This window comes from Pseudopipra pipra, chromosome 27 (genome assembly GCF_036250125.1).
Source record: "Pseudopipra pipra isolate bDixPip1 chromosome 27, bDixPip1.hap1, whole genome shotgun sequence".
Classification (NCBI taxonomy): Eukaryota; Metazoa; Chordata; class Aves; order Passeriformes; family Pipridae; genus Pseudopipra; species Pseudopipra pipra.
The window spans coordinates 3791578-3819516 of record NC_087575.1 but is presented as its reverse complement, the minus strand read 5'-3'; the positions used below and the strand labels follow the sequence as shown (position 1 = coordinate 3819516).

At 57.8% G+C, this 27939-nt stretch overlaps 1 protein-coding gene across 1 annotated transcript; it reads right to left on the bottom strand.

Moving 5' to 3' along the window:
- Positions 1–84: 84 nt before the first annotated feature.
- CTXN1 (cortexin 1) lies at positions 85–27939 on the bottom strand. The gene is made up of 3 exons (XM_064637221.1): positions 27423–27939; positions 2630–2743; positions 85–1564 (listed from the first exon to the last, which is right to left on the bottom strand). The coding sequence occupies exon 3, from the start codon at positions 1406–1408 to the stop codon at positions 1154–1156; it is 255 nt and encodes an 84-aa protein (XP_064493291.1). The 5' UTR covers positions 1409–1564; positions 2630–2743; positions 27423–27939; the 3' UTR covers positions 85–1153.

Below are 27939 nucleotides of genomic sequence, written 5' to 3'. Positions count from 1 at the left end.
CCCCCTGGACATGGGGCAGTCCCCCAGGATTTGGGATTTCCCCCGAGGACCTGAGGGACACCAAAGAGCAGAGCTGGAGCTGGGTGGGGTTAGCACAGTGCAGCTTTATTTCCATGGAGGGGGCAGAGCTTCTCTCTCCCCCGTGGGCTCCAAACCCTCCTGCTGGCCCACGGCCACAGCCCACCCCGCGGCCAGCTGAGCACCCCTGCTCCCCAAGCACGGAGAAAACAGCCTTGATCCCCCTCATCTACTTCCCCAGCCCCTCGGATTCCCAAAATCAGGACGGCCAGGGAAGGGCCAGCCACCCCCAGCGACCCCCTGGGCACGGAGAGGCCACCCAGGTCCTGCTGGAACGGGGCACGGGGCACCGGGAGGGGGGGGCTGCCAGGCCGGGGCTGGCTGAGGAGCATCTCCCAGGCGTGGTGTGGGATCTTTGATCCCTCCTGGAATCCCAGCAGGGCTGCACCTCGCTCAGGGCCACTGTCACCAGCCGGGCAGGGACGGGGCACCGCGGGAGCAGAGAGCGGCTGCGGGGCTGGAGGCCCAAAAAATAGGGGGCTGCACACACGGGGGGTCTCCACCTCCCCTTCCCTTTTTAGGGGGGGGTTCTTGGGACTGCCACGCGGAGAGGAACAAAGCCAGCACTTGGGTCTGGTGCCTGGAAACCCCCCTGACGGACACAGCTCAGCTACAGGGACACACACACACACACACGCGCTGGACCACGGGCAGCGCTCCCCGGGGGACACGGACGGGGGGGACGGGTTGGGAAGGGGCCGGAGGAGTGGAGGGAAGGGGAGAGAGGGTCGAAGCTCTGCCGTGGCACCGGGCAGAGCCGCCCCGAGCGGGGGCCGAGGGCAGGTCCCGCCATGCCCCGTCCCGTCCCCTCGTGCCCCGGGGGCAGCGGGCACCGCGCGGGGCCGGCTCAGCCCCCCGACCCCCCATCCCTCCCTCCCGGGCTGCAAAGAGAGAACCGAAAAGTGCTTAGAAAAGAGAGAAACCCCTAGAAAACTCCCTCCCCCCCCGACACGCCGCCTCTCCCCGGCCCGGAGCTCAGCGCCGCGGTGCCCGGAGCATCCCCGCGGAGGGAAGGGGGGGCCGGGACGGGGCTGGGGGGCACGGGGAGCGCCCGGGCTCGCCCCAGCCCTGCCCTCTACACCAGGGCATAGTCAAACTGGCCCCTCTCCAAGCCCTCCTTGTGGTCGGTCCAGGAGGAGGCGGGCATGCGGCTGTAGGGGTCCAGCAGGATGCGGAAGCAGCGAACCATCAGCATCACCAAGAAGACCAGGAGGAAGATGACGAAGGCAAAGACAGTTTTCTGCTCGGCGTCCATGCCCGCGGCGCCCGCCGGGTGCTCCACCAGGGACGGCGAGAGCAGTTCATAATCCATCGTCGACGCATCATTCATGGCAGAGGCGGGGGGGGGGCGCGGGAGGGACGGGGAGGGATTTTGGCGGGGCCGGGGCAGCCAAACTTCGGCGTCCTGCTGTGCCCGCTCACCCCCGGGCACCGCTCACTCCATGGGCACCGGCGCGGGGCGCGCTCCTGCCAGAGCCCAGAGATCCTGGAGGGGAAAGAGAGGCGGTGAGGGAGGAGGGGTTGGGCACCGGGAAAGGATTTGGGCACGGGGAAAGGATTTGGCCATGGGGAAAGAGGGAAAGGTCGGGGGAAAAGGAATTGGACACAGGGAAAGGAATTGGATGCAGGGAAGGGAATTGGGCACAGGGAAGAGAATTGGGCACAAGGAAGGGAATTGGACATAGGGAAAGGAATTTGACACAGGGAAAGGAATTGGATGCAGGGAAGGGAATTGGATGCAGGGACAGGAATTGGACACAGTGAAAGGAATTGGACACAGGGAAAGGAATTGGACACGGGGAAATGGATTGGTCAGGGGGAAAGGAATTGCCCATGGGGAAGGGAATTGGAGGCAGGGAAAGGAATTGGCCACAGGGGAAGGAATTGGCTACAGGGAAGGGAATTGGATGCAGGAAAAGGAATTGGCCATGGGGAAGGGAATTGGGCACAGGGAAGGAAGTTGGACACAAGGAGAGGAATTGGCCATGGGGAAAGGCATTGGACACAGAGAAGAGAATTGGGCATAGGGAAGGGAATTGGATGCAGGGAGAGGAATTGGACACAGGGAAAGGAATTGGTCATGGGGAAGGCAGAGCTGGTGAGGGAGGAGGAACTGGACATGGGAAAGCAGAGGTGGTGAGGGAGCAGGAATTGGCCTCAGGACACAGCAACGGGCACAGGGAAGGGCAGGGAAGCTCCCAAGGGGATTCCTGGTTTTTTAGCAAGCTGGAGAAGCCACCCATGAGGGGCACAAGGGCGTGGGGGGGGTGGGCAGTGCAGGGCACTGGTGCAGAACTTGTCTGTCCAGTCACAAATCCCCAGAAACCCTCTGGAGAGGGACCCAAACCCCAGGTAATTCCCACCAAAAATTCCCTCCCTCTGCAGTCAGAGTGGGCTGCTCAGGCTCTGCCCATCCCGGCCTCCGAGTTCTCCCAGGATGGACACGAGGTCGGAATGTACTCCCTCCTGCTGAGGGACACGTGTCCAGCTGCCCTCCCTTTGGCTGGGCAGCAGCAGGGGCTGGTTCCAGGAGGGGAAGGAGGGCACCCACCTCACTGCAGCTCCGTGGGGACACCAGCATTGCTACTGCAGCAGGAGCAGGGGGAGGCCGTGTCCGAGCAGCCACGTCACTGAGGGAAGGTCTCCAGGGTCCAGCTTTCCTGGGCTGGGGAGGCAGAGCAGAGGGACAGAGAGGGCAGAGGGGGTTAAAGGGCTGGGGAGTCACTGGGGATCACGAGGAGCACGAGGCACATCTGGAGTTGGCAGCTCTGGAGGGAGTTAACGCGGGAGAAAATCCACGGCGACAGCCCTGGGAGAACATCCAATCAACCTTTCCAGGAGAACATCCACAGCAACCTCCCTGGGAGAACATCCACAGCAACCTCCCTGGGAGAACATCCACAGCAACCTTTCTGGGAGAACATCCACACCAACCTTCCTGGGAGAACATCCACACCAACCTTCCTGGGAGAACATCCACACCAACCTTCCTGGGAGAACGTCCAATCAGCCTTTCCAAGAGAACATCCAACCAACCCTTCCAGGAGAACATCCACACCAACCTTCCTGGGAGAACATCCACACCAACCTTCCTGGGAGAACGTCCAATCAGCCTTTCCAAGAGAACATCCACACCAGCCTTTCCAGGAGAACATCCAACCAACCTTTCCAGGAGAATATCCAATCAACCTCCTTAGGAGAACATCCACACCAACCTTTCTGGGAGAACATCCAATCAACCTTTCCAGGAGAACATCCACAACAACTTCCTTTGAAGAACATCCACACCAACCTCTTTAGGAGAACATCCAACCAACCTTCCTGGGAGAACATCCACACCAACCTTTCCAGGAGAACATCCAATCAACCTCCCTGAGAGAATATCCCACACCAACCTTCCTGGGAGAACATCCAACCAACGTCATTTGGAGAACATCCACACTAACCTTTCTGGAAGAACATCCACACCAACCTCTCCAGGAGAACATCCACAACCTTTCCAGACCACCCCCACCAATCCCCCCCTGCAGCCCCCGGAACCTGAGTGCTCCCAGTGCTGTGGAAACTCCAGAAAAATAACCCAAAAGCCCCCCTGGGAGATGCCAGGACCCATCCAGCCTAAACCTGCCCTGGTGCTTCCCATGGACACATCCAGGTCAGGAAAATTCCCCTTGGGGGATCCCGGCACTGGAGCTGTGAGAAATCCTTGGACAACAAAGCCCAATAAATCATTTGGAGCTGGAGATGCCCAGCTGGCTCCCATCCCAAATCCCGGGAAGAAGAGGCACATTTAGGACAAAATACAACATTTTTTGCTCCACAGCAGCCCTGGTTTTATATCCTGGAGTTTTCAGGAGAAAGGATTTCCCTCTTGCTGTGGGAAGAATCAGGAGGCCCTGGAAAAGGTTTTCCCAGAGAAGTTGTGGCTGCCCCTGGATCCCTGGAAGTGTCCAAGGCCAGGGTGGAGAAGAAAAGGGTCCAAGGAGACCTTAAACCCCTTTCAGGGTCTGAAGGGACTCCAGGAGAGCTGGAGAGGGACTTGGGACAAGGGCTGGAGGGACAGGACACAGGGAATGGCTTCAGAGTGAAAGAGGGGAAATTTAGATGGGATATTGGGAAGGAATTCTTGGCTGAGGGTGGAGAGGGGCTGGGATGGATTTCCCAGAGAAGCTGTGGCTGCCCCATCCCTGGAAGTGTCCAAGGCCGGGTTGGAGCACCCTGGGATAGTGAGAGGTGTCCCTGCCCATGGAAACAAGATGATCTTTAAGGTTTCTTCCAACCCCAAAGACCTTTTGGATCCGTAATCTGAATTTCCCAGGAATTCTGAGCGGAGCCCCAGCCCTCTGCTCAGGCAGTGGGCTGAAGGCAGCTGTTATTTCAGGCACATTTGATGGAGTTTTATTAAGATTCATGTTCCCTTAGTAACTAAAAAGAAGAGCACGAGCGAGGAAACGGCGCTCACGGAGGAAGAGGAGCCCTGTCAACAATTCCAGGGGGTTGGGCCGAGCTTTTCCCGGCTGTGAAACACGAATTCCGCGGTAATTCGGGAGCGGCAGAGACCTCACGAGATGTTTATTCCAAACAAGGAGGCGGCGGGGACGGAGCTGGAGGAGGAGGGATGCAGCTGGCTGGGAAGGGAGGGCTCTCCCTGGCACCTCTGGGCACCTCTGGGCACCTCTGGGCTGGCAGCAGGGAGGGGGGCACAGCCTCTGCTCCCTGGATGCTCCCAGACATTCCTGATTATCCCAGCTTTCCCACCTGGAGCTGAGCTGGGAGTGGGAAAACGAGGGAGCCCCGAGGAGGGAAGGCAGCAGAGGGAGATTTGGGTGTTGGGAGGTGGTTGTAGACAAAAAAATTGGGGATGGGGAGGTGGTTTTAAAGTAAAAGGGGAGGTTCAGGTGGGATATCGGGAAGGAATTCCTGGCTGGGAGGGTGAGGAGGGGCTGGGATGGAATTCCCAGAGAAGCTGTGGCTGCCCCAGCCCTGGGAGTGTCCAAGGCCAGGCCAGAGCAGAGAAGGTTCCAAGGAGACCTTAAACCCCTTCCAGGGCCTAAAGGGGCTCCAGGAGAGCTGGAGAGGGACTTGGGAACGAGGGCTGGAGGGACAGGACACAGGGAATGGCTTCATCCCAGCTTCTCCCCACTCTCCTCATAAAACATTCCCTCCTGATCTCCAGCAGGAATCTCCCTGCTTTTAGCCCTAAAACCATTATCCCACCTTTTTTATAAACCCCTGGAAGGTCTCCCTGGAGCCTTCTCTTCTATTCCTGAGTTTTAGCTCCTTGGAGATGGGAAAAGGCTTCGCTGGGAAGTGCAGCTCCCTCCCCCCTTCCCCTTCACCTCCAGAGCCAGGATCTGTCTGTCCCAGGAGGGTCTGTCTGTCCCAGGAGGGTCTGTCTGTCCCAGGAGGGTCTGTCTGTCTGTCCCAGGTGGGATGGAGGCCTCTCTCTGTGCCTCCCTGGCCACCCCAGTGCTCCCACAGGAGCTCCCAGATTCCCTGCAGGAATTCCTTGCCTTTTTCAGTCAACGGCGCCGCTGGATCCAGCCCAGGAATCCTGCTGGGATCGAGCCTGGATCTTGGGCTGAGCTCAGGCAGGGGCTCTGCCAGGGGGAGCTTGGCTCCCAGTGGGATAAAACCCCCTGGAATTTGGGCTGCACCTTGTCCTTGGGGGGTTCTGCCCCACACTGGGACCTCCTGGCACCTTTTTATGGGATGCCCCCTGGAGCTGGGAGCAAACAGGGCTCAGCTGCCACAAACTGGCTGTATTCCTGTTGTCCTGTATTCCTCTCGTCCTGCTTTCCTTTATTCCCATATTCCTGCCTTCCTGTGACTCCCCAAGCTGTGTTTTCCCTGGAAATCTGCTCCTCTCCTTGCCCCAGGTTCAGGTTTGCTGGTTCGGGGCCTTCCCCTCTGTCCTTCCTCAGCCAGGAATAAAGTTGTTTCCCATTTTGGGAATGCAATTCCCTGGGAAAGTCCCCCTCCTTTCCCCTCCCCAGCTTCCCTCTTATTGCTGCCAGGGAATGAGCTGGCACTGCCCCCTCCACCGACCCTCCCTGGCAGGGAGAGACCCTCCTGCCCCCCGAGGTGCCCAGGGAGGGAGGGTGAGACCCCTTTCCACCTCCAGCCTGGCTGTTCCCGACAGTCCCAGGGGTTCATCCTCCCATATCCCACCAGGCAAACCCCTGGCCAGGCAGTGCCAGCCCTGCCCGAGGTGCCACAGCCCGTGTTTGGGGGTGTTTGATGCCCACAGGAGGATTCAGGGGCTCCTCCGTGGATCCCCTCGGCCCCTCTCTGTCATCATGGACGAGGAGATCCGGGCTCCAGGAGACATCCTGGATGCCCCAGGAAGATCCTGAGGCTCAGCAGGATCCCTCAGGTGCCCAGATATCCCCTCATTTTCTCCAAAACCCTCTCCCAGCATCCCTCTTCCAGCACCTTCCACCTCAGCACCGGGATTCCGGGTCTGACCCCCAAACCCCCCATGTGGGAGCTTGGCCGGTTTCCTGCTAAACCTGTGGATAACAGGAATGCCAATTCCCCCTCCAGCAGCTCTCCAAAGCCATGGAGCCGCCCTGGAGGGGCTCTCCCAGCCCGGCAGCTCCACAGGATCCAATAATTTGGGACATGCCAGGTGGATCAGCCCCCCCCTCCCCGAGTGCCAGGGATGTCCCATCCACGTTTTTGGAAGAGAAAGGGCCAACCCTTCGGCCCAAGGGGGATGTTCAGCCCAATCCCAGCTAAGCAGGGATGTTTTCCCCCGAAATCCCAGGCTCTGGAATCCCTGCTCCTCCCGGGGAAGCCCAGCCAGGAGCAGGACCCTTCCCATCCCTGCTCATCCCGGCACACACGGGAAACCCCCCCCCCCCCCCGCCGCTCCCAAACCACCCAGGGAGCATCCAGACCCCCCAGGAAAGGCTCTTCCCACCCCAAATCCCGCGCTCCCGCCCTCTCCACCCACGCTGGACAACATCCAGCAGATATCCTGGACCCCGAGCCCGGGAGGGGTGGGGGGTCCCCGGTACCCCCCTCCTCACAGTGCCCGCGGCGGGAGCATTCCAGAGGGGATGGATAGTACCTGGAATGCCGGCTCCATGCCTTGCCATGCCGGGGGAAGGAGCGCTCCGGGAAGGAGCCGCTCCTGGCTCCCGCTGGAGCGGGTTCCTATGGCGATGCGGGAGCGATTAGAATAAAAGGTGGAGCGCAGCAACTGGAGCCGGGAGAAGTTTCCTGAGCCGCTGCCTGGGAAAAACCAGACCGTGGGAGAGCGAGCGCGGGGCCGGGGGCTGAGCCTGCCCGCCCCCGCCTGAGGCTCCTTGTGGTCCCCCTCCCCCAAAAAAATACCCCCCCCAATCGCCAGGGCTGCATCTCTGCCCCTCTGAGATCCTCCCGGGTGTGTGTCCATCCAGACCCACAGCCTGGGATGCTCCCGAATCCCTGGGATGCTCCTGAATCCCTGGGATGCTCCCGAATGCCTGGGATGCTCCTGAATCCCTGGGATGCTCCTGAATCCCTGGGATGCTCCTGAATCCCTGGGATGCTCCAGAATCAATGGGATGCTCCCGAATCCCATAGTCCAGCCTATTCCCAACTCAGCCCAGTATAGCCCAGTCCATTCCAGCTCAGCCCATCCAGTTCAGCTCAGTCCAGTCCACTCCAGCCCAAACCAGTCCACTCCAGCCCAGCCCAGTCCATTCCAGCCCAGTTTAGCCAATCCAGCCTAGTCCAGCCTATTCCCAACTCAGCCAGCTCAGTCCTTTCCAGCTTAGCCCAGTCCAGTTCAGTTCAGCCCAGTCCAGTCCATTCCAGCCCAGTTTAGCCAATCCAGCCTAGTCCAGCCTAACCCCAATTTAGCCCAGTATAGCCCAGTCCATTCCAGCCCACCCCAGTCCATTCCAGTTGAGCCCAGTCTGTTAAAACCCAGCCCAGCCCAGTCCAGTCCAGTCCGGTTTAGCCAATCCAGCCTAGTCCAGCCTAACCCCAGCTCAGCCCAGTATAGCCCAGTCCATTCCACTTCAGCCCAGTCCATTCCAGCCCAGTTTAGCCAGCCCATCCCTTCATCCCTCCCTCCCTCCCTCCATCCATCCATCCATCCATAAATCCATCCCTCCATCCCTCCATCCATCCCTCCCTCCCTCCATCCATCCCTCCCTCCCTCCATCCCTCCATCCATCCCTCCATCCATCCATAAATCCTTCCCTCCCTCCCTCCATCCCTCCATCCCGCTGCTCCTCTCCCCTGGCCCCAGCTCTGCTCCAGCAGGGAACTGTGGCTGCATTTCAATGACCTCCTGCTGATTTTATCTCCTTTCAGCTGCTCTCCAGGAGCAGATCCATGGCCTGGGACAGGCAGGATTCTCCTGCCTGGAATTGTCTCCAGGATAGGGATCAATGGGATCAATGGGATCAATGGGATCGAGGTCTTTGCCCTGAGCAAGAGCCAGGAGGAGCAGGGCCGGTGCCAGAGGGGCTTCTGTCCCAATTTTGGGTCTCTCCAGGCACCTCCAAAGGGTCTCAGGAGAAATTAGGAAGAAGATTAGGAAGGAATTCCTCCCTGGAATGATGGTGAGGCCCTGGCACAGCTTTTCCAGAGAAGCTGCCCCATCCCTGGAAGTGTCCAAGGCCAGGTTGGAGCAACCTGGATGAAATGGTATTTTAGGTCCCTTCCAACCCAATCCATGCTGGAATTCTGTGCTCTTTCATCTCCAAATTCCTCCCCTCTCCCAGAGTCTCTGTCCAAGTGGGAATGGCTGGCTGGGAGCTTCCCACTCCTCCCTCTCTCCCGGGAAGGGCGGCAGAGCTGCAGGAAATCCTCCTGCTGGAAAAACTTTTCCCTCTTTTAAACCCAAAAAAAAGCTGGATGGTCCTCAGGGAAACTCGGGATACCAGTTCCCTGAGGCACATTCCTTCCCAATATCCCATCTAAATTTCCCCTCTTTCAGTCTGAAGCCATTCCCTGTGTCCTGTCCCTCTGGCATTTGGGAATATCGATCCTGGCTGCACCTCAGAGCAGGGATTTAGTGCTGCAGGGAGGGAGGGAGGGAGCAATTCCAGCCTGGAGACAGGAAGGGAATTTGTTCCTCCTGGATAATTCAGTGAGGTCCAGCATTATCTCACCACTTGGGAGAGACAAAAAAAAACAAACCACCCGAACCAACTGCTCCTCTAATCAAAAATCCATTCTCCTCTGGAATGCCATAAATCTCTGGGAAAGGGATCCAAGCACTTCTTCTTTTCCTTTTTTTTTTTTTTTTTTTTGGAGTGTTGACAAAGTGACACTGGAAAATCCTGCAGTGACACACCCTTGGAGGCTTCACTTCAGGGCAAAGATATTTGTTATTCCTGAGGGTTCCGGGCCCTTAAAGGGTTTAATTTACCTGCCAATGGCAATTAAGGAAAATCAGCTCCTGATTTATGGTGAGGCCGAGCCGCAGCCAGGGCTGGGAAAGGGAAAATTCCTCCCTGGAAAAAGGGTTTTCCAGCCCTGGAGGGATTTAAAAGCCACTCTTGGGGACGTGGGTTGGTGTTTAGTGGTGGCCTTGGAGGAGTGTTGGACTCCATCTGGGAGGTCTTTTCCCACTTTTATGGTTCTGGGGTTCGGAAAATCTGGGCAAGAGGCACCAAATCCCTTCCATAAATCCACCTCCCACCCCTTTTTTCCTGGGAAGTCCCGGGAGCTGCCCCTGAGCCCTCTTCCCAGGGGCTGAGGACACGTTTCTGAGGGAAGAGAGTGTCCTTCCCTGGGCTCACCCGGAGCGGCTCCGCTGCTCAAGCGGAGAATTCCCGTTAATTCCCGCCCGGAGCCAAGCCCAGCCCTGCAGAGCTGTGAGTGATGCTTTAGGCTCGACCTGTCCTCTGGGAGCTGCAGGTGGTGTGACCTCTCCTGGCTCCAGCAGCTTCCCTGGAGGAGTTAAGGATCAGGGAGGAGGGGAATCCTGGTGCTTCAGATCCTCCGGCACCTCCGGAGTTCCCGGCACTGTCAGCTCCGAGTGCTGGCACAGCCAGAGAATCCTGGAATGGTTTGGGTTGGGAAGGACCTAAAAATTCATCCAGTCCCATCCCCTCCATGGGCAGGGACACCTCCCACTATCCCAGGGTGCTCCAACCTGGCCTTGGACACTCCCAGGGATGGAGCAGCCACAGCTTCTCTGGGAATTCCATCCCAGCCCCTCCCCACAAGAATTCCTTCCCAATATCCCATCTAAATTTCAGTGGGAAGCCATTCCCTGTGTCCTGTCCCTCCATCCCTTGTTCCAAGTCCCTCTCCAGCTCTCCTGGAGTCCCTTCAGACCCTGGAAGGAGCTCTCAGGTCTCCCTGGAGCCTTCTCTTCTCCTTGGACACTCCCACAGATGGGGCAGCCACAGCTTCTCTGGGAATTCCATCCCAGCCCCTCCTCACCCTCCCAGGGAGGAATTCCTTCCCAATATCCCACCTAAATCTCTCCTCCTTCAGTTCCAAACCATTCCCCCTGGTCCTGCCAACACCTGCCTGTGTGAAAAGCCCCTCTCCATGTCCATAATCCTGTTAATTATCCAGCCCCAAACCCAAGAGACTTCCCACCTGGGCCTCCAAAAATGTAGGAAAGATTCCTATCAGACCCTGGGATTAGGGGATTAGGGAATTAGAGGAAGTGTGATTAGGGGATGTGTGGGGGGAAGTGTGGCCACAAAGCCCCAGGGGAGCCATTTCTCCCTCTCCAGGGCTTGAGCACGATACCCTAAATTTGGGATCCATCCAACCTGGCCTTGAGCACTTCCAGGGATAAACAGCCCGGAGCAGGGAGATAAACCCTGATTTAGGGAAGAGGATGGGAGAGAAGAAGCAGCACAAAGCAGGTCAGAGACCAAAAAGTTTGGAGCAGGGAGGATTCCCCTGAAGACCTCCAGGCCTCTCCTGATGGCCTGAGGGAATCGCTCCCTGTGGAACAGGGAGCGATTCCCTCAGGCCATCAGGAGAGGCCTGGAGGTCTTCAGGAGCGATTCCCTCAGGCCATCAGGAGAGCTCAGGAGGCCTCCAAGGTGATGGAAGCACCTCTGCTGTGCCTGGAGGTCGAGATTCAGAGCTCTGGTGGCCTCAGGACGCGATTCCCGCCGGCCGATCCCGCTCGGCAGCAGCATCCCGACCTCTGGAAGCCGTCCCAGCTCACCTTGGCTGAGAACACCCAGCCGAAAAAGGGCTGGAAAAACTCCCACAGCCCGGGGCTGGGTGACCTCCCTGCATCCCAAAATTCTCATTCCCTGCTCAGGGCACGACAAAAGCCGGAGCAGCTGCGAAAAGGTCGCTCCGGTCGCTCCTTCCCCCCTGGGGGAACTCGCTAATGAGGTGATGAAGGGCTCTCGTTTTCCACAGCAGATGTTCTCTGGGAGCCTTTTTTTTGGCAGCCAAGGAGTCGCTGAAGTTTCCCAGATCCCAGGGACAGGGAGGTTAAAGGCAGGAAGGCTCCTGGGGGGGGGGATTCTCAGCCAGCAAAGGGTGGAATCTCAGCTGGTTTTGCCCCAAAACGCTGCAAGATCCGTTTGTTGTCCTTTGTGGGATGTTTTGATGCTTATTTGTCACCTCCAGCTTCCCAGGTTCTGATCCCTGTCCCTTTGGGATGGGCGGGATGGACACCAGAGCTGGGAGTTTTTGGTGAGGTGTCACCACACTGTGTGGCACAAACCCTGATTAAACCCCAAACTCCCTCTCCCAAACGGGGCTGGGAGGGGGAACATTCCTTAAATTGTGCCTCGAAAAAAGGCTGCAAACCATCCCAAGGCCTGGAGCCTCCTCTTGTCCAACACTCCAGCGAGTTCCTGCCCCGACCTCGGAGCTGGGATGGCAAATTCCAGGAGCTGAGGAGAGTGAGACACATCCCTGTATTCCCACAAGCCCCCTGGGAGCTCTGGAGCTGAGTTATCCCACGTGGTCAGAGCCGTAGGCACGAGGAAGGACGGAACAATTCGATTCTTCCCAGCTTGAAGTTCCACCGAGCTGGGTTTCCTTTCCCTTCCATCCGCCCTTTCCCTCCTTTCATTCCCAACCAACAGGCTCCAGGAGGCTCCTGCACACCAGAGCCTGGATTAATAATGTGCTAAGAAAATAAAGATAGTTCAGCAGCCTTTAAATCAAGGAGCTTTAAAGGGTTGGAACAAATCACATCTCTCCACGTGCCGGGTTTTTGGGGCAGGCAGGAATCTAAATCCTCCAGCAATTTATTGCTGGTGACAAAATTCCTTTCAGGAAGAGCCGCTCCTGGGATGCTTCTCTTTATCTGTGGGCTCCCTGGGAGCAGATTAATGTGTTGCCAAGGGAAGGTGGCCACAAGGATTTGTGTCCCGGGGTCTCCGTGTCACCCGGACCCGCAGAAATATCCGTGGATTTTCCTGGATGCTCCTTCCCTCGGCTCGTGCTGTGGGGCTGGGGTTGGCACAGCCACTTCCAGAGGCAGCAGTGGAGGGGGAAGGTGGGACAAGGACAAGGAATCTCCTGGTGGGGATCCAAGAAGGTGTTTGGGGGCTCTGACAGTAAATCCTGTCCTTGCCTGGCCGGTGGGAGCAAAGGCCTGGGTGGATCCTGCTGGATGTCACCATTCCCGGGTCCCCCGGTGCTCTTTGTCCCTCTGCAGAGATTCCAGGGGGGACTGACTGGGGGGACAGCCTCGTGTTGGCTCTTCCTTGTTCCCATCAGGAACCCACCCTGGCTCGTCCAGGAAACGGCTGCTTTTGGTGGAAATCCGTAGGAATTGGGGTTGGAGGTTGATTTTTGGCAGCCAGGGGGGTGTTCCCTCTCCGAGGGTCTCGCTGCAGCTCCGGGTTCTTGTCTGAGGAGACCTCAGGAATCTTCACCCCAGCACTCCAGGTTTCTTCCTGATTTTTGTTCCTCTTTCCTGGCCCCCTGGAATTGTTGCTCCAGGACCTCTTTGCCCTTCCCATCCTCCCCTGGAGTCGTCCCAGCTTCTCATCTTCCATCCAGTGCTCCCATCCCAGCCCCAGCCAGGGGGGAACCCTCGGCAGGAGAACCTCTGGAAGGGGCTGCAGGGACATTTGGGGACAGTTGGCTGGACCTGGATCCGAGAGGACCCCCCAGGGCACACACCCTGTGCCCACCCTGTGCCCACCCTGTGCCCACCCTGCCGCCCTTCCTGACTCAGCAGCTCCACAGGGAGGGAAGAAAGGGAGTTAATTTATTCCTGCCGGGTGACTTTGAGGTAATTAATTGATCCAAGGGATAATTCCATGGCCGTGTGATCCCAGCAGGACGATCCTTCTTGTCCCCTGACAAGGCAGCTTTGATGGAGCCACTGCACTGACACTGCTGGAGTCAGGAAAAGGACATTCCAGTTAATGATTCCCGCTAATTAGAGCACAGCAGATGTGCTCCAGGGTGTTCCAGCCTCATTCCCTGTGGGAATGACAGGCACACGGGCGGGAAGGGACCCTGGAGAGCTGGTGGGGACAGATCTGGAATGAGAAGGTTCCTGCAGGTGATGCCTTAAGGAGGGGGGGAGGAGGGAACCAAACACCTCTCAGAGCTGTGGAATCGTGGAATGGTTTGGGTTGGAAGGGATCAAAATGATCATGGAATTCCAACCCTTCCCTGGGAGAGGGTGGGGAGGCCCTGGGATGGATTTCCCAGAGAAGCTGTGGCTGCCCCATCCCTGGGAGTGTCCAAAGCCTGGTTGGAGAAGAAAAGGTTCCAAGGATTCCTTAAACCCCTTCCAGGGCCTAAAGGGGCTCCAGGAGAGCTGGAGAGGGACTTGGGACAAGGGTTGGAGAGATGGGACACAGGGAATGGCTTCCCACTGAAATTTAGGTGGGATATTGGGAAGGAATTCCTGGCTGTGAGGGTGGGGAGGGGCTGGGATGGAATTCCCAGAGAAGCTGTGGCTGCCCCATCCCTGGAAATGTCCAAGGCCGGGTTGGAGCAACCTGGGATAGTGAGAGGTGTCCCTGCCCATGGCAGGGGGTGGCACTGGACGTGTTTTCAAGTCCCTTCCACCCCAAACCATTCTGGAATTCTGGGATTCTCCCCTCCAACGCTCCTGAACGAGGAACATCCGTGAGGAGACAGAACCCGCTGGCACAGGGCCCATCCCACCCCGGGGCCTGGTGCCCCCTCCTGCCACCCCCCAGTGCCACTGCTCTCCCAGGAATCTTCATCCCTCTCCCAGGAATCTTCATCCCTCTCCCAGCTCATCCCTCTCCCAGCCTGGCAGCTCCCACAGCCCCGGGGCCCAGCCAGGTTGCCATGGCACCGGGATGTACCTTTTCCCTGCACTGCCATTATCCAGGGGTTTTTCCCATCCCCGGGGCTCTTCCCTGCCTGGAAGCTCCCGGGGGAGAAGGAATTCCAGGGTTCAGAGCCCAGCAGGGCTCCAGCTCCTGAGCCCGACGTGGGATCTCTGGGATCTCCGGGATCTCCGGGATCTCCAGGATCTCCGGGATCTCCAGGATTTCTGGGATCTCTGTCACCTCCCTCGCCACATTTAGGGTTTTCCCTCCCCCCCCCAAATCCCTGATTCATCTTCTCAGCCTTAATTGCATCATAACCCAGTTTTTTCCTGGGAATCTATTCCAGGATTGGGAATAGGAAGGGGCTGGAGGGGCTGGCACATGCCCAGGGGTGCCAGTGCCAGTGGGAAGTGGCTCCCAAAGTGTCACCCTACAAAGGGACCTCGTTGTCCAGAGCCAGGAAACCCCCCAGGGGTGGTCCCCCAGCTCCTCTGGGATCCCCCTGGATCCCTCTGGAACAGCTCAGCTCCCAGCACATCCATGATATTCCAGCTCAGAGCAGCCTGGGCTGGTGGGAGGTGTCCCTGCCCACGGGATGAGCCTTGGGGTGCCTTCTGACCCAAATTTAGGATTTCGAGCCCGATTTTGGGATTCTGAGGCTCCGGAAATCAGGGAGCCACGGCCACGGCTTTTCCCGGGAACTCCGGCGGGAGCGATGGGAGGAGGGTCGGGGGGTTTGGACTCCAGGGAAGAGCTGTCAAAGGGAAGGGAGGCTTGTTTTGGGGCCTTGTTTTAGTTCAGATCACCCAGGAGGGTCCTGGCAGGTTCAGGTGAGTCCTGGCCAGCACAGGTAGGTCCTGGCAAGTCCAAGTGGGTCCTGTTAGGTCCATGTGGGTCTTGACAGGTCCGGGTGGGTCCTGACAGGTTCAGGAGGGTTCTGGCTGGCACAGGTGGGTCCTGACAGGTCCAGGTGGGTCCTGGCCAGCACAGGTAGTTCCTGGCAGGTCAAGGTGGGTCCTGATAGGTTCAGGAGGGTCTTGGCCAGCACAGGTAGGTCCTGGCTGGCACAGGTAGGTCCTGAGAGGTCCAGGAGGGTCCTGACAGGTCGAGGTGGGTCCTGGCTGACTCAGGTAGGTCCTGGATGGCACAGATGGGTCCAGTCAGGTCCAGGTAGGTCCTGACAGGTTCAGGAGGGTCCTGGATGGCATAGGTAGGTCCTGGCAGGTGCAGGTGGGTCCTGGCAAGTTCAGGTGGGTCCTGACAGGTCCAAGTGAGTCCTGACAGGTCCAAGTGAGTCCTGACAGGTTCAGGAGGGTCCTGGCAGGTTCAGAAGGGTCCTGGTAGGCTCAGGTAGGTCCTGGCAGGTTCAGAAGGGTCCTGGCTAGCACAGGTAGGTCCTGGCAGGTCCAAGTGGGTCCTGGTAGGTCCAGTTAAGTCCTGGAAGGTCCAGGTGGGTCCTGGCTGACACAGGTGGGTCCTGACAGGTCCAGGTAGGTCCTGGCCAGCACAGGTATGTCCTGGCAGGCCCAAGTAGGTCCTGGCAGGCCCAGGTGCCCTGGTTTGCCGGGTGTCCAAGCTCACCCGAGCTGCCTTGGGCAGCTGAGCAGGACAGGCTGGAGGTGCCAGTTTGGAAGGAGAGGCAGGCCAGGCCCGGGGCCAGCGGGAACAGCTCAGCTGAGCATCACCCTGAGCTCTGCCACAGCTCCAGCAGCACTGGATTACCTCCTGGAAAAGAGAGTCTGCCTTGGAAAAGCAGTGCTGGAAGGCTGGAATCTCCAGCTGGGGTGTGTGGGGGCAGGAGAGGGAGTTGCAGGAAAAAACAGATATTTATCTGTTGTATTTATCTGTTGTATTTATCTGTTGTATTTATCTGTTGTATTTCTCTCTGCCCGTCTTTGTGCAGAACAGACAAATGTTGTGTCTGAAGCAAAGCAAGAACAACAGCCACGAGCACAAGAGACACCCCAGCGACTCCAGAGCAGCTCCAACAGCTTTCCAGGTTCCTAAAATAAGCTGGGAACGGAGCAGACACGCGGGTGAGGGGAGAGGAGATGCTGCAGTGCCAACGGAGTGTCGGTGCCAGGAGAGCTGAGAGAGCTCTGCCACCAAATCACCGGGGAGGGGAAGGAAAATCCCAATTCGTGGCATTTCCTGGGAGCTCAGGGATGAGCTGGGAGAGGGATGAAGATTCCTGGGAGAGGGATGAAGATTCCTGGGAGAGCAGTGGCACTGGGGGGGTGGCAGGAGGGGGCACCAGACCCCAGGGTGGGATGGGCCCTGTGCCAGCGGGTTCTGTCTCCTCACGGATGTTCCTCGTTCAGGAGCGTTGGAGGGGAGAATCCCAGAATTCCAGACTGGTTTGGGGTGGAAGGGACTTGAAAACACGTCCAGTGCCACCCCCTGCCATGGGCAGGGACACCTCCCACTATCCCAGGGTGCTCCAACCTGGCCTTGGACACTTCCAGGATGGGGCAGCCACAGCTTCTCTGGGAATTCCATCTCAGCCCCTCCCCACCCTCACAGCCAGGAATTCCTTCCCAATATCCCACCTGAATTTCAGTGGGAAGCCATTCCCTGTGTCACATCTCTCCATCCCTTGTCCCAAGTCCCTCTCCAGCTCTTCTGGAGCCCCCTGGAAGGGGTTTAAGGAATCCTTGGAATCTTTTCTTCTCCATCCTGGCCTTGGACACTTCCAGGGATGGGGCAGCCACAGCTTCTCTGGGAATTCCATCCCAACCCCTCTCTACCCTCCCAGCCAGGAATTCCTTCCCAATATCCCATCTCTCCCTGCCCTCTGGCACTGGGAAGCCATTCCCTGTGTCCTGTCCCTCCATCCCTCATCCCAAGTCCCTCTCCAGCTTGAGGAGCCCGAGGTGTGAAAAAGAGGGAGCTGAAAAGAGGGAATCGAAAAAGTGGGAATCTTAAAAGAGGGAATCTAAAAAGAGGAGATCCTAAAACAAGAAATCTGAAAAGAAGGAATTTTTAAAGAAGGAATCTAAAAAGAGGGGATCTAAAAGGAAGGAATTTAAAAAGAAGGAATCTAAAGAGAGAGGATCTTAAAAGAAGGAATCTAAAAAGAAGGGATCTTAAAAGATAAATAGATATATATAATACATACATATATAATACATACACAAATAAATATATAATAAACATATAATATATATTATGTATAAATATATATAATATATAAAATAAATATAAAATATAAAATATAATATATAATATATAAAAATACAAATATATATTATATAAAAATATATAAATGTATAATTAATATATAAATATAATATATATATAATTTATATATAAATATATAAATAAATATCTATAACACAGACACAAATAAATATATATAATAAATATATATTATATATTAAAATTATGTATAAATAAATATGTAATACATAAAAATAAATATAAATATATAAAATACAGGCACAAATAAATATATAATAAATATATGTATAATTATATATATAATATATATAAATATATAACTGAATATGTAATACAGGCACAAATAAATATATATAATAAATATATGTATAATAAATATATATAATTATATATATAAAAATATGTATAATGCAGGCACAGTCCCTTCTCCAAACACCCAAATCCACCCTCTCAACCCCCCGTGTGTGTCCCAAACACCCCCCAAACCCTCCCTGCCAACCACCCCCACCATCCAACGCCAAAAAACCTTGGAAGAGGGAAACAAGGAACACAACCAGACCTTCTCCTCTCTGTTTATTCGCCTTTAATTCGCTTTTTTTCCCGTGCTTTTATTACCCATTAAATAAAGGTGGGGCACCTTTTCCCCTCAGCACAAACCCGGGGAGAAACCTCCGAGAAATCCGCCTAAAAAATAAAAAAAAACCACTCGAAATGTTCCTGCTTTGCGCCAAAACCCCCCAGAAACGCTGAGTAATCCTGCCGGGCTGCTCAGTAACCATTATTTTTAATTAGCAATTAAAGGAGGCGGTAATTTCTCGCATTCAGCCGCTTTAATGGGACTCCAAACAACGCCGCGCAAATCAGGTCTTTAGCATTTAATTACCGGGCTCTGCCATGAATTATGGAACAAGTGGGCAAATGAGCTGCTCCAAAGGATCCCGGCGCTGCAAATTAAAGGGATTTGGGAATTCTCGCTTTTTTTGTTTGGGTTTGTCGCGGTGCTGCCACGGCGCGGGGAGCGGCGCCGGGGTGGTTTTGGGGATGAGGGAGGTGAATTTCCCCGAAAATAAAACGCAAAAGAGTTGGGGGGTCCAACCCGGCCTGGCCTGGAATTATGGAATGGGTTGGGTTGGGAGGGATCTTAGAGATCATCTCATTCCAAACCCTGCCATGGGCAGGGACACTTCCCACCGTCCCAGGTGGCTCCAACCTGGCCTTGGACACTTCCAGGGATGGGGCAGCCACAGCTTCTCTGGGAATTCCTTCCTCACCCTCCCAGCCAGGAATTCCTTCCCAATATCCCACCTAAATTCCCCCTCTTTCACTTTGAAGCCATTCCCTGTGTCCTGTCCCTCCATCCCTCATCCCAAGTCCCTCTCCAGCTCTCCTGGAGCTCCTTAGGCCCTGGAAGGAGCTCTCAGGTCTCCCTGGAGCCTTCCCTTCTCCTTGGACACTTCCAGGGATGGGGCAGCCACAGCTTCTCTGGGAAATCCATCCCAGCCCCTCCTCACCCTCACAGCCAAGAATTCCTTCCCAATATCCCACCTAAATTCCCCCTTTTTCACTTTGAAGCCATTCCCTGTGTCCTGTCCCTCCATCCCTCATCCCAATCCCTCTCCAGCTCTCCTGGAGCCCCTTTAGGCCCTGGAAGGGGCTCTGAGGTTTCTCCAGAGCCTTCCCTTCTCCAGCTGAACCCCCCCAGTCTCTCCAGAGCCCTCAGAGCATCTCCATGTTTTCCTCCGGACTCGCTCCAGCAGCTCCACGTCCTTCTGACGTCAGATCCCGGAGCTGGAGGTGTCACCTGAGGTGGGGTCTCACCTGAGCAGGGCAGAGGGGCACAATCCCCTCCTTTCCCTGCTGCTCCCACCCTGCAGCACCAACAAACCCACCCTTGACCTGCTCCGGGAAGGTTTTCCCTAAAGAACATCCCGGAATCACGGAAAGATCCCTAAAAACCGCCTGGAAACGAGTCCAGGGAAGCTCAGAACAACCTGCTCTGTTAAAAGGCAGCTGGAGGGGATTCTCCCAGCTCTCCCTTGTTGCCAATCTGCATCTCACTCAACCCAAACCTCATTAGCTCCCAATTAATCCCAGCTCCTCTCCTCCCGTCCCGGAATGATCGATCCCTTCCGAACGGATTTATGGCTTGGAAAGGCTTCACTCCCTTCCCCTGTTAATCAAATTCAGCTTCTCCTGTCAGCAGAATCCTGGGCCTTCTGAACTCTCTCTCAAGCCCTGCTGCTTTTCTCCAGGGGGGAGGGAGGAATTTTGGGAGCTCCTGCGGAAAGACGGCGGAAGGACAAACCCCTGGATGGGTTCTGCCAAGGATTCCTGCTCCCACACCCTTCTCCAGTGCTTCCAGCCTCAGGGCACGTTTCCCAGCCCTGGTGGGATGTTGGACAGCACAAGGAGAAGGTAAAAATTGATGAAGGAGATTCCCATCCTGCCCAATCCCGCCACATTCCAGCCTGGTGCTGGAAGGACGGTCAGTTCTGCTCAGGCTGGGAGGGAGCCAGGCAGGGCTGGAGGCACCACCCTGAGCAGGAGAGACAAATCCTCCTGAGATCAGGCCCAGGAGATGAGCTGGAGCCTGGCACTGCCCCTTTTGGGGCTGAAATGGGATCCTGCCCTTTGGCCACAACAACCCCCGGCAGCTCCAGGCTGGGCCAGAGGGGCTGGAGAGCAGCCAGGCAGGAAGGGAGCTGGGAGTGGGGATGGACAGGGAGCTGAACAGGAGCCAGAGTGTGCCCAGGGGGACAAGAAGGCCAATGGATCCTGGCCTGGCTCAGGAACAGGGTGGCCAACAGGTCCAGGGAAGTGATTCTTGCCCTGGACTCAGCACTGGTGAGGCCACCCCTGGAGTGCTGTGTCCAGCTCTGGGCCCTCAGCTCAGGAAGGACATGGAGGGGCTGGAGCAGGTCCAGAGGAGAGCAACGAGGCTGGGGAAGGGACTGGAGCACAAGTGCTGTGAGGAGAGGCTGAGGCAGCTGGGGGGGCTCAGCCTGGAGAAGAGGAGGCTCAGGGGAGACCTCCTCACTCTCTGCAACTCCCTGACAGGAGGGGGGAGTCAGGGGGGGTTGGTCTCTTTTCCCAGGCAACCATCAGCAAGACAAGAGGGCTGGGTCTGAAGCTGTGCCAGGGGAGGTTTAGGTTGGATATCAGGGAGAATTTCTTCCCAGAGAGGGTGCTCAGCCATTGGAATGGGCTGCCCAGGGAAGGGGTGGATTCTCCATCCCTGGAGGTTTTTAAGCTGAGACTGGATGTGGCATCAGTGCCATGGGCTGGGAACCACAGCGGGGTTGGATCAAGGGTTGGATTGATGATCTCAGAGGTCCCTTCCAACCCAGCTGATTCTGTGATTCTCTAATTCCATGACTCTCTGATTCTGTGATTCATTCCCTGACATTCCCGCTCGGCTGAGCGGCGGCAGCGCCGAATCCCAGCGGGGGTGTTGGGCTGCGGCTCCGCGTCGGAGAGGAAAAGAGATAACACTCATTTAAATGGTGATTAAATCACCATGATCAGCCTTAAACCGCTGCAGTGCCCCCTCCAGGGCTGCTCTCAGGTTTCCAAATCTCCTGGAGGATTTGAATTATTCAAGAAGTTCGGGCAAAACAGCTCCAGTTTTGCCCCCGAGCTGCCCCAATTCTCCATTCCAGCAGTGCCAGCGTGGGAGAATGTCCCCTTTTCCTTCTCTGGGTGTCCCACCTGCCAGCAGGGAAGAGCAGCCAGGAGAAGGAAAAAGGAGGAGGAGGCACAGGGTGGTTTTTTGGGATGTGAACATCCACAGTTCAGGATGTCACGGACTGGTTTGGGCTGAGAGGGACCTGAAATGTCACCTATTTCCATGGAAAGGGACACCTTCCACTAGCCCAGGTTGCTCCAAAAGGGGAAAGGACATGGAAGAGCTTCCTCTGCCACGGGAATTCCAGGTGGTCTCCAACCCAGCATCCCACACAGCAATAAATCCGAGGGAAAAGTGAATTTTCCAAAGCCAACACGGGCTAATTGCTGTCACTGAGGAACATCCTGGGAAACAGGAGTAAAATTCCCTCTCTGGCAGTTAAACCCTCTGGAATTCAGCTCCTTATCCCTTCCAATATCCCAGGAAACAGGAGCAAACACCCTGCCTCTGACACTTAAACCCTCTGGAATTCAACCCTTCCACTCATCCAACATCCCGGGAAACAGGAGCAAACTGCCATCTCTGGCAGTTAAATCCTTTGGAATTCAGTCCCTCAACCCTTCCAATATCCTGGGAAACAGGAGTAAAATTCCCTCTCTGGCAGTTAAACCCTCTGGAATTTAGCCCCTTATCCTTATTCAATATCCCAGGAAACAGGAGCAAACCTCCATCTCTGCCAGTTAAACCCTCTGGAATTCAGCTCCTTATCCTTATTCAATATTCCAGGAAACAGGAACAACCCCCCTGCCTTTGGCACTTAAACCCTCTGGAATTCAGCCCCTCAAGCTTTCCAATATCCCAGGAAACAGGAGCAAACCTCCACCTCTGGAATTCAGCCCCTCCACCCCCCCAGCCCAGAGGCAAATGGCAGCAGGAGAAGGAGGAGAGGAGCAAATCCCTGCTGGATTGTCCCAGCCTTTCCCCTGGGAATGTTTTAACCTGGATAAAACCCCTCCCGGTTTTTTCCAGCAGGTGGGTGACGCCGCAGGAGCAAACAGGAGACCTGGGGAGCTGCTGCTCCTCCTCCTCCTCTTCCTCCTCCCCCCTCTCCGCATCCAAACCTCTCCCTCGGCCGAGCTGAGCCGCTGAAATCGCGGATCGATTCCAGGGCCGGGGCTGCAGCTCCCGGGAATCGACGCCGTTCCCGTGCTGAGCACTCCAAGGGATGTTATCTCCCGTTTCTGCTTCCCTTCGGGATCAAATCTCCTGCCACAGTTCCCGGAATCCGAACCATTCCCGGAGCCCAACCCGCACATCCACAAACCAGGCAGGCAGGGGAAGGAACTGGGAGCTACTGGGGGATGTTCTGGAGCCTCCCCAGATCCAGAGGCTGCTCCAGGGATGTGCTGGGGGTGGACAGAGCTGGGAGAAGAACGGGATTAGGGAAGCCAGGAATGGCACAGAGCCAGCAGTGCCCTGGATCCCAGCGGATCCCAATGATCCAGCACCGTGTTCCCACTCCAGCAGAAGCTTCTCCAGGGCAGGACTGGGAGGACACGGAGATGCCAGGGATGAGCCTGGGCTGGAATGGGATCAGGGACACGAACAGGACAGCAGGAGGGAAGTGGCATCCCCAGATCCAGACCCCAAATCCTTCCACCCTGCTGCTGGAACAATTCCCCTTCCTAAATCCCCCGTGTCAGATCCAGACCCAACTCCTGGAACACTTCCCCTTCCTAAATCCTCTGTGCCAGATCCAGACCCCAAATCCCAGAACATTTCCCCTTCCCACACCCCCTCTCTCAGATCCAGACCCCAAATCCTTCCATCCTGCTGCTGGAACACTTCCCCTTCCTAAATCCACTGTGACAGATCCAGATCCCAAATCCTGCAACAATTCCCACACCCCCTGTGCCAGATCAAGACCCCAAATCCCAGAACACTTCCCACACCTCCTGTGCCACAACCAGACCCCAAATCCTTCCACCTCCAGAACACTTCCCCTTCCTAAATCCCCCGTGCCAGATCCAGACCCCAAATCCTGGAACACTTTCCTTTCCCACACTCCCTGTGCCAGATCCAGACCCCAAATCCTGGAATACTTCCCCTTCCCACACCCCCTGTGCCAGATCCAGACCCCAAATCCTTCCACCCCTGGAACACTTCCCCTTCCTAAATCCCCTGTGCCAGATCCAGACCCCCAGTCCTGAGACTCTTCCCCTTCCCATACCCCCTGAGGCAGATCCAGACCCTAAATCCTGGAACACTTCCCACACTCCCTGTGCCAGATCCAGACCCTAAATCCTGGAACACTTCCCCTTCCCACTCCCCCTATGCCATATCCAAACCCCAAATCCTGGAACACTTCCCCCACTCCCTGTGCCAGATCCAGACCCAAATCCTGGAACACTTCCCCCTCCCACCCCCCCGTGCCAGCCTGGCTCTGGGTGTGTGTAGCAGGACCCCCGGGCAGGACAGACAGCCAGGACATCCAGGACAGCGTGTCTGCCAACCCTCCTTCCCTCTGGAATTCGGTGTCCCCTCCATCCCCCCCCGGGGCTGCGGCTCCTTTGGAAGCCGCCAATCCCGGCGCGGTGCCCGGGATCGGCTGCCCCAGGGCAGAGCTGCTCCTGCCCGCGCTCCCCCCGTGCCAGGACACTTTGTGCCACCTCCCTGCCAAGCGCTTCCCATCCGATCTCTGCCTGATTCGCTTCCCTGCCATGCGCCGGCGGGGAGACGCCTCTCCAGGCTCGTTCCTGGAAGCAGGTTGGGATGGATCCCGGGCTGGCTCTGGCCAGACTGCTCTTACTGGAAGTGAGAATTGCAGCCCGGGCACACGCGGTGCCTGCCCAGGGCCCTGGCACCTCCAGGAGTTCCCCTGGGGACGAGGGTCTGTCCCTTGGGATGAGCTCTCGGAGGGGGGGTGGTGCCGATCCCACACGGCTCCCACGGGATTTACTCCAACCCCACCCCCAAATTCAGGCTCTTGGGAAGCTCTGCTGGTGCCTGGGGAACATCCCGTGTGCTCCCGAGCCGGGATGAGGAGGATCTCCCGGATGGAGCAGCTCCCTGCTCCGTGGGATCCAGCAGCGCCCCTCCTTTGCAGGCAGAGCATCCCTGACCCCTCATCCCCCTCCTGGGAACACATCCAGCCCTGGAGCACATCCTGATTTCTGCTGGAGAAGTGCCCGACGGAGAAACCAGGGAGCAGGGAGCGTCCAGGTTCATCCCAGGTTCATCCCGGGTTCATCCCGGGTTCATCCCGGGCGTCCCCCCATCCCTCAATCCACGGCAGCTGAGGGGGGGAAGGAGCTCTGGGGCACGTGGTGCATTCCCAGCATCCCTGGATCTCTGGATCCCCGCGTGGGGAGCCGGGAGGCTGCTCCAGGCGGAGGGCAGGGATGAGAGAGGGAAGGGAGTGTTATAAAACACAAGACCTTGGAAAGTTGGCGGGCACCACTCGCCCTTCCGGGGCCTTAATCCCCTCGTTAGCACAGGCCGTCAGCACAGCAATTAAGGACAAAATCCCGGCCCTGCAATGCAGGTCTGCGCCGGCAGGACATCCTGGGAATTCGGGCTCTTCCCCAGGAACTCCGGGCTCAGGAGCGTTTCCCACCTTGGGCAGCTCCACGGGCTCATTTCCAGAGGGCAGGGACGTGTTTTCCTAGGAGGAAGGACTGGCTGGATGTCACCGAGCAGGGACAGATGGGAGTGGGAAAAGCCACTCCAGGAGCTGGGGTGAGGTCCCTGCTGCAAAGCTTGGGAAGTGGCAGCACAAGGCAGCTCCAGGAGCCACATCCAGGCTGGAAGGGCCAATGGATGGAGTTCCCAGCAGCTCCAGGAGCCACATCCAGGCTGGAAGGGCTCATGGATACAGCAGATGCCGCTGTCCAGGCACAGACAGACCCTGGTCCTGCCCCAGGAGCTGCTCTGGCCCAGCAGCACAACCAGAGGGACCAAATCCCGGGAGCAGAGCCGGGATCTGGGATTTCAGGGATGCCGATCCCTGGGGTGTGGCTGTTCCAGACCCACATTATGGGTCACCCTTGGGGTCACCACAGCTCTGTACCCTGCAGATGTCACCTCCCCTGCCACCTCCAGCCTCCCTGCTCCTCTCCAGCTCCCGGTTCTCCACCCTGGAGCAGCCCCCGCCCATCCAGCACATCCCTCTTCCCCCATCCTTTCTTCCTGACTCAGACAGCACTTCCCCCATCCTTTAATCCCGACTCAAACCCCTGCACTCAGGGCCGCAGAGAACCAGCCTAATGGCCATTAAGTTCCCCTCCAGAATATCAGATTCAGCTCCATCAATTTTCCTGCCTGGAGAGAAACATTTGCGGCGGAACCCGAGCGGCTCCGACAGCCCTGACGGCGCTTCCTTCCCTCCCCGGGAGCAGCTGTTCCCAAAAAAAAAAAACAACAAAAAAAACACGGCTCGGGATTTACTGACAGTTGGCAGCTCCAGACAGTTCAGAGCCACGAGCCAGAGGATGTCACCAGCTCCTGTCACCCGTGGCAGGGAGGGAGGAGAGCAGGGAGCCGATAAAAAAAAAACAACCCCGCGGCTGCCGCTCCAACCCTCCGGCTTTTTTCCGGCGCCCGCCCCCGTCCTGCTGGTGCTCCAGCCCTGCCCTGCCTGGTGGCCGGTGCCAGTCCCTGCTGGGCACTGGGAATGTTGCCCCGGTGACGCTGCGGCAGGGCCGGGCTGCAGGGAAACAGGGAGCAGATTTCCCTGGCAGCGGGAGCTGCGACACTGCCCGGCCGGTGCCACCCGCAACAGGTGGGTGGTGGTGGCATGTTGGGGACAGCAGGTCCTGCTGCCAGGCTGGGAGCGGGCAGGGAGCGTGGCTGCGGGCCCCCAGAGCAGGCCAGAGCCAGGGAATTATGGAATTGTTCAGCCTGGAAAAGGTCTCTGAGATGGAGCCCGGCCGCTCCCCCAGCGCTGCCAAGGCCACGTCCCCAAGAGCCACATCCAGAGGGATTTTAAATCCCTCCAGGGATGGGGACTCCACCCCTGCCCTGGGCGGCTGTGCCAGTGCCTGACCACCCTTTCCATGAAAAAATTTTCCCTGATATCCAGCCTTAACCTCTCTGAGGCCATCTCCTCTTGTCCCATGGCTCCTTCCCGGGGGCCCTACGGGTCGGATGTTCCACCCCTGCAGGCTGGAGGGATGATTCCAGGTCTCTCCCTTCCCCTCCCGGGCACTGGAGCCGTGGGGAGCCACCCTGAACACATTCCCAAGCAGCCTCCAGGGGCTTCTCAGGGAAAACCACGGGGATCTGGGCGTTTACTGCCTGCCAGGAGCAGGCTGGGGCCGCGCTTCCAGAGTCACCAGGGCAGGGATGCTTCCCACCCATCCCTTAGCCAGGAAAACCATCCCCACCGCCCGTCCCACACCCAGCCCTGCCCGGGCACCGCCAGAGCCACCCGGGAGCAACCCCTGGAGCAGATTTATGGCGTGTAACAACAACCGGGAGAAAGCAGGAATGGCAGGAATGGCAGGATGGGAACCCAGCGCCGGGAAGCCCCAAATCTCCGCCAAACCCCCGCCCGGCGCTGCCGGAGCTCGATCTCATGTTGGACACGAGGCTCTGCACCAAAAACTGCCTCCGGCAAGCCCAGACTTCCCCAATTCCCTCCGCCACGGCCGGGGCTCGCTGACCCTCCCAGGGAGCTCCCAACTCTTCCCGAGGGGGCTGGGAGTGAATTCCCACCGGCTCCTGCGTGGGGCGGCTCCGCGGCTCATCCCGTTATCCCGGGGCTCATCCCGTTATCCCGGGGCTCATCCCGTTATCCCGGGGCTCCGTGGGATCCGCCCGGCTCCCGCCCAGCCCCCCACGGCTCCAGGAGGGACGAGGCGGCTCCGTTTCATCCCAAACTTTCCCTCAGCCGCCCCTCCTTCCCGTTTCCCGGAGCCAGGGGCGGGCTCCCCCAAAGCCCCTCAGCGCTCGGGGTCTCCAGGAAGAATTCCCAAACCAGCAGCTTTGCAGCAGCTGCAGGAATTCCGTGTTTTCTCCTTCTTCCCCAAAACGCCCATCCCGCAGTTGTTTTGATTTTGTTTTTTTTTAATCTAACAGCGATATTTCGGCCCCAAATCCCTTTTTTCTCTCCTCTCCCCCCGCCGCGGGCTCTCAGAGCCCCCCGGGGGGGGAACCCACCGCACCCCTCCGGACCCCCCGGCCGCGCAGGGGGGTGGCTTTGGGGGCTCCGGCAGCGATTTGTGTCCCTCCCCCGCACCCCCCGCAGCCCCCGCACGGCCCCTCCGCCACCAAACTTCGCCGGGAGCCCCCTCGATGCCCTCCCGGTGCCCTCCCGGTGCCCCCGGACTCACCTGCGCTCCGGGCGGCGGGCGGGAGCCGCGCCCGCCCCGCCACTCCCCGCGCCCATGCGGACCGGCCCCGCTCCTGTTCCCGATCCCGATCCCGATCCCGGTGTCTCCCCAGCGCAGCCTTTTCCCCCCCGGCCGCGGGAGCGGAGCCGCCGCCGGCGCTTGCGGGGCCGGGGTTTGAATTCCTCCGAGCGGCCCTGATTGGGCTGCGGGAGGTGGGGACGGGATTTTGGGGGGGCGGAGTGTTGGGATAGGGGGTGGAGGGATATGGGATGTGTGGGGGGATGGAGGGATGCGGGGGGATGGAGGGATGCGGGGGATGGAGAGATGGAGGGATGCGGGGGATGGAGGGATCAGGGATGCGGGGGATGGAGGGATGCGGGGGATGGAGGGAGGGATGCGGGGGATGGAGGGAGGGATGCAGGGGATGGAGGGAGGGATGCGGGGGGTGTGGTACCGGCAGTGGGGGGGTGAGGGGGGGATGCAGCGACAGGAGGAGGGGGTGGGAAGCGTGCGGGGC

Coding starts and splice junctions, on each gene's coding strand:
- CTXN1 (XM_064637221.1), bottom strand. CDS start 1,408: ATGAATGATGCGTCGACGATGGATTATGAACTGCTCTCGCCGTCCCTG.